General features: G+C 40.4%; 1 protein-coding gene across 1 annotated transcript in view; it reads right to left on the bottom strand.

The window, feature by feature from the left end:
* Positions 1-12,099, bottom strand: part of slc36a1 (solute carrier family 36 member 1) — a 51,945-nt gene that overhangs the window by 38,678 nt on the left and 1,168 nt on the right. Inside the window, exons 2-7 of the mRNA XM_012861782.3 lie at positions 10,536-10,675; positions 8,216-8,330; positions 8,021-8,111; positions 2,913-3,001; positions 1,622-1,711; positions 234-318 (exon numbers count right to left, since the gene is read on the bottom strand). Of these exons, the coding sequence (XP_012717236.2) occupies positions 234-318; positions 1,622-1,711; positions 2,913-3,001; positions 8,021-8,111; positions 8,216-8,330; positions 10,536-10,572 (507 nt within the window). The 5' untranslated portion in view covers positions 10,573-10,675. The remainder of the gene's footprint in view (positions 1-233; positions 319-1,621; positions 1,712-2,912; positions 3,002-8,020; positions 8,112-8,215; positions 8,331-10,535; positions 10,676-12,099) is intronic.

Genomic DNA, 12,099 nt, shown 5'->3' with positions numbered 1-12,099 from the left:
TTTTTAGTTCCATTTTTGCAGTGTACATTTCTGCGGTTAATAATCCAACAATCTACACAGATTTTCAGGACTGTGGTGCATAAACACCAGAGGACAGGGTGGCCTTAAATGTCGCGCTGAAGGTGGCGAACATCACCAAAGATCAAATAATCTCAACCGGGACGAGCAGGAGGCGGAGCTCCGGCTGTACGGCGATGCGTTTTAAGGTGTGTGAGTGTGTGTGTGACCAGGACCTGCTTGACGTTGTCGCTGAGGAAGACAAAATAGACGCAGCAGAAGCCCATCTGGGTGATGATGAGGAACAGGTTCACCGTCCGACTGAGAGACGGAGACAGAGGAGGAGCGCACAGAGCCGCAAGGAAAGAAAACAGTTGGTGTCAATTCATTTATAGCAACTGCAATAGACTAGATAGATGAATAATACAATGTTTTAGCTGCTAGCTGAGATTTTCCCACCAATTTTCAACTCAGAGCTGAATAATTATATGATTTTTCTGTTGGAAAATGAAAATGTTTCTGCTCCTAATGTCATTTTTTCTTTTAAATAACGATATTAATCCTTCACAGGAAAACATTGATCCTGCTTTGACAACATTAGAGAATCCTTTTTGGTTTTGCTTTTTCTCCAGCTGCACGGGACTAACTAACTAACTAACTAACTAACCAACCAATATCAGCTTGTTATACTCGTGTTACTCTAGAAAAGTTGCCATTTTTTGTAAAAAGCCTTTTAAAACAACTATGAAATTCAGTTTTTGTTGAAGTCTACACAACAAAATCAGAATAAAAAAACAACAACATTGTTCTAATTGTAATAAATTATGTTATATTTTTCTAGTAGCAGGAATAATTGCAGCTTTTCTGTTTTCAGTAGAAGCAATTATATATCCCATTTGACGTTTTGTTACAAATTTTATACGTAACTTCCATAAAACCACGGTATTTCTGCTGCGGTCGATCATACTATAAAAATATCACACCAGCCGATGCCTAAACTAGATCATTTTCATTATGTACCAATACATAAACCCCTAGATTTTAAGAGGGCATAAAAGAGGACCCGCTTTCTTTTCATCATACCTCTTGGAGTCTCTTGGCGAAGAGATGAAGATTTTCAACAAAGAAGAACGCGTCCAGAGGACCTACTCACTTTTGTTTGTTTTATTTGCAATATTGTTTTTCAGCAAATTTAGACATTTTATTAAGCTGTTTTATTTTTATTAGACGTATTTGATAGGGACTGACACACAATAACTCTGAATAAAACAGCAGCCCCCTGCCTGTTTTATGGTGCTAATTTGCAGCACTTGTCCCTATATGGGCTAAAAACTATTAAGAAGAGAAATGTAATAATTATGAAAAATATATATATAAATATATTTTTTATTGTTTATACAACTAATGTTTTATTATAGATCCATTTTATCAAATCTTGTTTACAGAGTAGTCATTTCCACATAATCTTAAACTTCACTGTTCGTCAAAACAGATTCTTGAAGTGATTTTATTATCTTTAAAGTTAAAGTACATTTATTTTTGCATACGAGGAAATTCCTCTCTGATATATTCTGGGGTTTGAGCGACAAAAAAAAACATCTTGACTGCTTGACGTTTCTCTCACCTTCCCCATCGGGAATGCCTCCTCAGCCACGACACGTTTTCCATCCCGTACTGCATCACCTCTCCGTAGCTCATAGACGGCCGGTTCATCCTAAAAATAAAATAAAAAAATAAAGCAAATGGACCTAGAAAGTGAGAAACCTGCAGAATAAATAAACTCTGCTCTGTGGTGGGGAAGTATGAAACAGTTAGCTGCTAATGCACCCAGTGGTACAGCACAGCCAGATGAAGGCCGGGAGCGACAGTCAAACCTCGGCCAATACGTTTTCTGCCTGTATGCACGTAGATATCTATTCATACAAAGACGCAGAGTTCTGCAGCTAAGATTCGACCCTTCCATGTCTATGAAAGGAAGTGATGACTCTGCATTAAAGATAAGGGGAACGCTCTCTTTTCACAAACAGAGTTTGTGCGACTCTCAGACTGACGCAGCAGCGTTTCCTGACTGCGGCCTTTAGCGGACTCTCTCCATTCAAGCTTCTGATCCGGTAAATCCTCTTTAACCTGAGTGGGCGTGGCTGCAGGAGATCTTTGTTTGAACTCTGCAAACAAACGGCAGGACACACAGCGGACAGTTGAGCCAAACCATGAGACCGAGCACAAGCTGCCGCTCTCTGTTTGCTGAACGCTGCGTTCACGTCCGCAGAGAAGACACGGCAGCAGCTGCGAGGCGGCCGATTAACGCTCAGGAGCCTCGGCTCAGCTGCAGGGAAGGTGAAAAACACCGGCTGCACAAGCCCAGCCTCTGGTTGGTGGAGCTGAGTGCATTGATGGTTGGGATTTGCCTGGCACCGATGACCAAAGTGTGAGAGCGCACACGACAGGCTGCCAGAGCGCCTCTGATTACTGAGCAGAAAATAGAGACTTGTCTGCCAGGCCGTGACAACAAGTGAACTAAACTGGCCCAGCACACTACCAGATAGGAAATGGAAATCGCAAAACAGTAAAATGAAATTTTGGATGCTTTTTTTTTTTTTTTTTTGGTGAAAGAGTCTCCTAAAATGTACCTCTAGGTTTTGGCTCCAGTCACCAGAGAGGATTTATAAAATCAGCTGCCCTCAGAGACGAGGAAGGAAGTTTAGAACATCGTGTGAACTATTTTATGCCGTGCACATATTTAATTAACCGAAATCTTTTGTGCTGTTGGAAGTGATTAGATTCAATTGAGTCAGTACTTCACCCTCCAGTAAAAACCTGAGATAATCAAAAACCTAATGTAAGCCAAACAAAAAACTAATTTACTTGCTAATATTTGCCTTTTAACCCAAGGCTGGAATATAACTTTTACTTACTTGGCGCTGAGGTGGTGGGAACATTTAACCAGGAGCTTCATGCAGTGGACAGCAATGATTCCCATAACCAGGAGACTTATTGGTCCAAGCTGCAGACAAGATAAAACAAAAATACACATATTAAAGTAATATAAACAACAATAATTTGTATTATTATTATTATTATTATTATTATTATTATTATTATCATCATCATACAACCCCAAACACACACTCCCTCCTAAGGGCAGTTTAAAGCAACCCATTAACCTAACAGTCACGTTTTCAGACTGTGAGAGGAAGCTGGAGTTGGAGGAAGGGAAGTATAAATTCACAGGAGAAAACAAGCAAACTCATGCAGAAAAAAAAAAACTCTGGCTGGGAGTCAAACTAAGAACCTTCTTGTTGCAAGGTAACAGTACTGCCAAAAAACTGCAATCACAAACTTAAATGAATAGTTCTAAAACATATTTGATCGGTTAACATCAAGCTAAGCCTCCAGGGTTTCAGAAGGCCATGTTCCCGGGATGCAGAGACAGAAATCTAACCGACGTACAGCCTGGAGAGCTCACATGTGATCAGTTTGGCTCACCTTCGACAAGCCAGGACATGAGAACGATAGGAGTGGTTTATTAACAGGGGAGCCACTTACAGACAGAGTTCTGCTCAAAAGGTTTAAAAAAATGGTAGAGTTACCGTTAATAGGAGGTCCACTTAAAATCCTTTAATTTTCTCAAAAATGAATGCTGCATCCTATAATCTGGTGTGCCTTATATAGAATTACCGTTGTGCTTACTGACTGATTTTATCACCCAATAATCTGTTAAAATGTTCAAGTACAACTTTAGTCAGCAACGAAGCCGCTCCGCTAAATTTGAAGCATTACGGTACATTACCTGTGTCACTACCTGATAGTAGGGGTGGGCGATATGAAGAAAATCTAATATCACGATATCTTTAGGCTATATCACGATACACGATATATGTCACTATATGTTGAAAAACAAATGTTTTTAGCCACATAGTGCTTAAAGTTGCATTGGTATATCTCAAATTAACGTGTGAATTTTTTTTTTTATTGATTGCAAAATAAAAATTAAATTTAAAATGTTTTATTTTTGACATTTTTTTAACCAAAGCTGCACATAGAAGCTTTTCACAAATTACAATATTGTCACATCAGAGCTCTTTCGTGGTCAACACTGGACCTTAAAAAACAGAACATCCCAGCGGCCAAAAGGAACACCAAGGAAATATTTGACAGAATAAAATCTGAAATGAAAGGTGCTCTTTTGTGCTTAAGACATAACAAAATTGTATAATAAAAATGTGACAATCCCAAAAACAAAAGCTTGTGATTATAAAATCAACTGACCAGTCGCAGCTACATATTCAGAGCATCTCAAAAATATTTCCATTGCTCTTTTATGTGCTGGGAAATTTTAAACAAACGTTTTTTTTCTGTCATAAGGGATTTAGCAAAAGAAGATGCCAGCTTCAACAGTTTTATGGCTGGTTTAATTAAAGTTCATTTAGCACTGGATGACTTTTTTAGGTGGAACAAATTTGTGCTACTGCTACCTTTTGTGGCAATGGTGTTACGGCATGTTTTGCAAATTACCACATTTTGTTCGACCTCCTCCTTGTGAAATCCAAACCACTGACATATTATTGACCCAGTGCTGTTTCTCTTCGGATTAATTTTCTTATTTACCTGGAACGCCCGCTGTCGCCATAGTTCTCGCCGTCTCGTCATCGTTAAGCAAGCGCACGGGTTTGTTGCCGCGTGTGCGCCAGAGAACTCTCTCTGGTTTGGAGGAGGAGCGAGTGATGCGTTCACAGCATGTGGGAAAAGCTAAACTCACAGTGAATTAAATACAGCGGCTCAATCTTGCCATGAAAATTTACACTCCATGGTCGCAATAAAGTAATTTTAACCATCGCGCGGAGAAAAACTTGAGATACATCGAGTATATTCGATATATCGCCCACCCCTACCTGATAGGACCCCTGAGCTGTCTACAGGACCGCCTGACTATAATGTCTAATGGTCCAATAAATATGGTAATAATTTCTCTGAATTTAGCAAGACTGTTTTCTAAATAAGTAGCTCGGTACAGTGAGCTGAACAAGTTTGTCCAGAAATATCTTAAAGCACTTATTGTACTAAAGAAAAAGAGTGCTATATTTCCCTGGGTCAGCAAAGATGTGTAGCATGTAAACTTTTCCTTTGACTTATCTATCTACTTTAGGGCGAGGCATTGCAGGACAGTCCACTGGCTCTTACAAGAGCTGAGTCACCATGTGGTTTTTTTGAGAGGTCCGTGGTGCTACTGGCAGATGGTGAACAATGTTTATGTCTGCTGATTCTGCCCAGAGCAAAAATTGTTTTTCGGGCTTAAAAAGGACAAATCAAACCCTATCAGGATGCACCTTTGGCATCTATCGTTTTATTTGAATGAATACTAATTTTTTTGTATTTTATAAACGTTGTTGTGCCTGTGAGGCATATAAATATAAGACTGTAATCTAACACCCATTAAGACCGTCCTGGAAAGGAGGAGCCACACAGCAGGATGCCTCCTTGGGCCTACAAAGCCTTTGTCCCAACCAAAGTTGATCTCTTTCCCACGGACCGCCAGAAGGTGCACACCAGGGAGCTGCTCTGTCCGTTTACTGGCCAAAAAAGGAAAAACGTTTCTTAAAACTGGGACCAACTGTCTTTCTGCAAAATCAGACAGTGAAGCAGGCAGCCGGGCCTCCACAGAAACAAGTTGGTTGTGATACTTTTCACAGCCTTTACATGAAAAGCTGACCCAGGACTGAGGGAAGCTGCTTCCTACAGCCGACGGCAGCCGAGACCAGCACCTCTGCATGCCGTGCAGAGCTGCTGCCAGGTGTGACTGCCCCAGGTGTGACCGAGAATAGCCTTCATAGGCCCGGTGCGAGGACAGCACCGTGTGCAGAAGCCCCCCTGAAGCAGGTGCAAACGAGAGCAGCCCCTTTCCGCTGCTGGCCCGATCTTTACTTTTTCAACTAGTCGCCATTGGATGTCCCCCCCCCCCCCCCGTCACCAGAATGGGAAACATTAAACGAGAATATTTGGCAGAGAAAACAAGGAAAGTTAGTTTGGAATGAAATGCTTTAGGAATTGTTTATATTGTGTTTTGAAGCTAAAACCTGAAGCTAAGCTACCTGCTAGCGCCCATTTGAGCTTGACACTAATATGTTTTGGGTTGTGTTTTAAAGTTACGACAAACTTTATTTCCATGAGTTTTTTTTAAGCACTGATGGGACTTCAACGGTTGTGTTTTCCGGTCCGCTCATTATACTGAAATATGACTAAAAAGTCAGTTTAAACCAGCTCCGTGATCGCCAATAGCTGCTAATGCTTACAATTAGCATAAACACAACGTTTATGTTTGTTCGCCCCTCAATTTTACAATAATGCCACAAGCATTCGTAAAACATTAATAAGGAGCATCAATATTGATTAATGGTATTTTGTGGAACTTAAAAGTGTGCCTCACCCCAAAAATCAACTTTTTTTCCACAGATAAATGTGCATAACTTTGATTCATCCGTCCATTTAAAGCTTCCCTCCACCATTTTCATTCAAATCTATTATTTCCGGTGAAATTATTACATTAATTAGAAAATCATGTGTCCTGAAGGTTATTGATTTTAAATTTAGCAAATCCTTCTTTACAATATTATTCTCTCAAATAATGTTTTTTTTCTAACTGAGTTGCATTGTGAATGGGTTGAACACGTGCCAGTTGTTCTAAATTAGTAAAGCTCACTCCAAATTCTTTAAAATGAACTTTGGTTCTTAAAAGTTAAAGATCCTCACTGAAACAACTAAAATTGAATAAGTTTTTGATGCTGTTGGTTTTCAAAGATTTTGTGTTTGTCATTGTGTTGTTTTTTTGTACATAGTTCCTTAATTTCTTTAACCTTAATTTTACTAAGTAGGCTAGTTTCACTACCCTAATAAGGAATTGTTTATTGAAATATATTTTATATGAAGTTAAACCATTTCTGTTAATAAACTCTTATGCGTGAAGAGAAGTTGTCATTTATTGCATATGTGTGCAGAGTTTGCTGCTAGAGAATGCTAGAGCTCGAATGCCTCTTTCATCTGTAGCCAAATTGGACTGATAATCACAGGACAACACCTAGCAGACCAAGGGTTATTTGATTAAATATTAAATAATTTTAAAAACAGGAATAGTATTATGACCAGCTGCATAAAAGAAACAGTCGTTCCTCTTTCTGCCTAGACAGCCCTGACTTGTCGAGGCAAGGCTGTCCAAGAAGTGGACAACTTTTTTTTTTTTTTAGAACATTCCAGTGAAATTTGTCCTCTGCATTTAAGCCATCCATTTCCAGGAGAGGATTCTGGGGCTGATGGTCTTGCTCAGGGACACAGAGTGGCAGTCTGTGGGTTTCAACCTAAGGAAACTGCAGCCCTTACAGGAAGCAAGCTCCCTGCTCTAACCACTAGGCCACCACTCCCAATGAATGATGACTGCAACAGTATGATGTCATGACATCTACCGCTAACATGTAAAAAATAAATAAATAAATAAATAAATATGCAGTTAATGTGGGACCTGAGACCTTAACTCAGAGCTATGAACATTATTACACATTAATCTCTGCAAAGGGAACTTAGAACTAGATCCAATAGCGATGACTCGATAAAGGATTTTACCTAAAATAGAATATGAACCCCCTTTTTGACAAGAGTATAAAGTTTTCCTATAATTAATAGGATTTTAACTGTTTTAAAGTAGAGCTTTTGGGATTTGTACGGCTTTTGAAAAGTCTACTGATCAAAATGTCAATTGACTGGGTGGCAAAAATAAACTTGTCAACATTTCAATCTGATAAGCAGAACAGAAGACGCTTCACTTGTATTGTTCTTTACTCGTTGCACAAATCGCATTTCCTCTTACTCTGACCAGAATCTGTCACTTTAATGCAACATGTAAACGTTTTATAATGATAACAGACGCCTCAGCTCAGTGTCTGTCTTTTGTCCGGCAGTGACAGGGATGAAAGCAGAACCTAATTTTCAAACGCCAGACGTCCGGTCTCAGACGACAACGTCTCTGTGTGCTTACCACCAGCCCGGCGTTCTTTACAGCCAGAGGCAGCCCCAGCAGACCAGTACCGATGTTCCCTTTCAGAAGGTGGATCAGAGTCTGACAGAACCTGCAAAACGGGAGCAGAAAAACAAAACAAGGTCCACTTACAGCAGAAGTGGTTCCAAATGACAATAGTTAAGAGATAATCTAGTTTGGTTTTATTTTACTCACGAGGTTCCCGTCCTTCCCCCGATCCGCTCATAGTTCCTCTGGGGTCTTGATGGTCCAGGAGGAGACGGACACAGAGCGTCCAACTCTGATGGGTTTTGGTCGGAGAAGAGAGAACCTGCCACACAGAGGGCATGCGTGGGTGTAAACGTATGAGCAGACTGCAGAACTAGGGCTGCAAGTAATAATTATTATGCTAATAGATCAATCTGTTGACTTTTTTTTATTAACGGATTAATAATCAGACAGCAAATTATTCTCTGTTTTCTTGCAGAATTTGAAACAGGTGAAAGACAAAGAGGTTTGTCATTTAAAACGCTATATATATATAATAATGACTGCTCTGAGTGGGTTGCTCTGTCTGCGTGTTTTAGAGGCTGTATGCTGTTACAATAATAGGTTTACTAAATTAGCTGACAATTATTTATTTAATCATTAACCCAATGAATTGTTTTAACCCTAAACTAGACATCCATGTCAACCATGGGGATTATGCAAACTTCTGGCGGCAACTACATCTTTCTTTAATCATTATTTTCATATTTTAAAATTCAATAGCATTCAGTTCCTATTTCCTGTAAGAACAGGTTCACCACAAACGAGTCTTGTGACGAAACCCCTTTTAGCAAACAATTCATTTTATTCAAGTTTTACCAGACACCCAACACATATTTCAACTCCTCACTGCTACTGCAGAATGCTTTAAGGTGCTGAACGTGTAGGAGGAAGGAAAATATCACAAAGCTGCTCATTCTGCTGCTGGTTTATCAGCTCATTTGTTTAATTTTAAATGGAGGCGAACCTCGGTGCCCATAAAAAGTAGATAAACTGAAACCTCATGACTTTACCAGTCATCAGACACCGGTTTAATGCAGAGATTCCAGCCTTACTGGAGGGCAGCTGACTCCAATGAACAAGAAACAAAAGCGCTTTTTCTTGATCGTGCTGAAAAGGAACAAAGATGAGACGCCCCGCAGCTACAGATTGCTACATGCCTGCTGACGCGTTTAAAAAAAACCCGGCACCAAACGGGTCACCGCTGCAGCTTCCAGACTCTGGAGACGTCCTCAGAGTTCATTACAGTCACATCGGAAAGTAGAACGCGCTTTCAGAGAGTGAAAACAAACTTTAATAGGACACCGAGGTACATCTTCAACACATATAACCTGTCAGAAACCTGTTTAGTCAGGCAGACTCACGACTCTGACGCATCAAGTACAGTCAGTGGTTTGAAACTAGTATTGAATATATTCCCAAAGGAGAGGCACGTTTAAATAAACCTGCATTTTAACACTTTAAAATATTATCAAAAGGTTCAAGTTAAAAAAAAAACATGAGATCTTAACCCCTGTTACAAACATCCTTCCGACTAACTTCACTGTCAAACTGTCGGGTCACGTTACTTAAGCCAGAACAACAAAGTAACGCATGTTTCACTTACTACCAGACAAGATGTTGGCTTTTTGATGCATTAATAAACATGCAAGCCTAGAATGCTCCATTCATGTCTGTCATTATTAATGATTATGACTTGCAGCTAATCAAAACCTTTTTTTATTACACAGGACTAATAAAAATAGGATTTTTAATGCAGAGATGTTACGTTACAACCTACCTTCATGGGGACATAACTAGAAAATGTTCAGCAGACATTCACCAACACCCTCCACAAGGAGGAAAAGCAAAAAAAACACCATTGCTATAAGCTTTACTTTTTTTATTTTAACAATTTTTAATTACTTTTAATTAATTTGAACTGTTTTAACCGTTTTCAACTACCTTATTTTTTCCATTTTGGCTTTTCTGTGTTTTACTTGTCTATTTTAATTGTACTGTTATTCTCAGTCATATATGTACAGTACTTTGATGACCTTTGTTATTATAAAAAGTGCTTTATAAATAAAGGGGGTGTGGTATGGAAGGTTAAGTGGAGGGAATAGTATGGTAGGGGCAATGGGGGGGGGGGGGGGGGATGTGGCCTTGAGAGGATTGGGAAGTCTGTCAAAGAGTTTGGAGGAGTCCCATAAAGCATGGACTGCTGACAATAAATTGTCTTATTAATGATATTTTAATTTGTTGAGATGCACCTGTAACAACAATAAATATATTAACGTGACCCTTTGCCATTCAAGACACACACCGGGCTATCAGACCGACCTCACAAATGAAATTAAAGCCGCTTTGATGATTCAGTGGGATTAGACGTAATCCGTCTGCGACCATGTCCCAAGTTCATCCCGTCTCAAACCACAACAACAATGAGAATCCGTCACCTCTCACTTTTTAAACGGGGCGATTAAACATCACAAAAGCTGCTTCCTACCATCAGCCCTGCCATCCACGTCACTGGATGCCATCATGATGGGTCGGGTGGAGCTCGCGGGCGGCCGGGTGTCGTTTCTCCCAGCCTCACGGATCCTGGCACGGCGGAGACAGGCGGCTCGACGCTGGCGGCTTCCAACCCTGAAAACATGGCGATAATGGGCGCCGTCAGATGCAGCGGCTCCAGGGGGGAAACGTGAAGAAGTTCCAGCACTGAGGCAGACTGTGTAACATGTTGCATCAATGACGCCGACCGACAACTGTGACGCAAAAAAACAGCAGAAATAATTGAAAAACATGGCCCCCAGTTTCCACAAGACTAACCTGAAGTCTAAAATCTTTTACCATAAAGTTAAATACCTGCTGAATAATTGAGAACAAACTGTGATGGGTGATGGGAAGAACAAATTCTGCTTATATTTAACTCAACAAATAAGCAGAATATAAGCAGGACCTGCTATTGTCAGGACGCTGAGATCAGCTCTGACCCAATCATAAGCGTCCTAGATGCCGATTTAAGCATCTGAGCTAAAAGCGTCGACAACCTTTTTTTTTTTTCTCCCCTGAGCATGAAACAAACAGTTTGAGAAGGGACAGACTCGCATCGCAATTTTGATGCAAAATATTTATCGTCACACTAGCATTTGACCTTTTTCTTTGAGTGTCATGGAAATGTACATAGAACATGTTAAGACTCCTGCACGGTACACTATAACCATACGTCTAATTTCCTGCAGAGCAGAGAACGGTTTGCACCTGTCCACGCAGATCATCCAAATGCCACTTATTGCAACGAACATTGTCTGGTCCGGCGAAACGCAGAGCAGGTCTCTAAGCGCCTCAATCGTCTTTCGACCTCCAGCAGCCAATGTCTGACGGTCAATATAAGAGCCGCCAGGCCAATAAACCCAAAGGTTATGCAAAAGCAGCACAACGGCTGTTTGGCATCGGCTGTGCAATCAAACCGGACTTGTTTGAAGAGTTTGCCGCGCACCTGTCTGTTTAAAGCTGTGAGAAAAAGGGACAAAAAGTCAAAAAAAGGTTGAAGGAATCAACCTGTTGTGCTTTTAGCGGTTATAATAATCAGGAATCGTTTATATTCAACGTTTCTAGTCATACTGACCGCTCAAACAGCTTTACCCTGCAGCCACATTCACCCAAACACACATTTCATATACCGATACGCTGCAGATCGGGAGGCAACCTGGGGTTAAGTGCCTTGCTCAGAAGACCCATTGACATGTGATATGGGGGAACCTGGAATCAAACCCACAACCTTCTGATTACCAGACCACTACTCCTTCTGTTGTAACGCACCCGTGCACGCATTGCAAAGTGTACACGCACAATCCTGTGCAAGAGGGGAAATAAAGCTAGAACCTCCCAGGCGACACAAACAGGGTGTTAAAATCTGTTTGATTTTAATGATTTTAAAATATCTGAATGGTTTGAGAAGATTCCATAACACCGGTCACTGGGAGAGAGCGACTGATCGTTGGAGAATGATAAAACAAAATCAATTTCTTACCTTCCTTCTATGTAGTTTTCCCCCCTTTTAGAGCAGC

Source organism: Fundulus heteroclitus, chromosome 23, assembly GCF_011125445.2.
Source record: "Fundulus heteroclitus isolate FHET01 chromosome 23, MU-UCD_Fhet_4.1, whole genome shotgun sequence".
NCBI classification, from domain to species: Eukaryota; Metazoa; Chordata; class Actinopteri; order Cyprinodontiformes; family Fundulidae; genus Fundulus; species Fundulus heteroclitus.
Note: the sequence above shows the minus strand (reverse complement) of the source record. Positions and strands in the feature narration are given on the sequence as shown.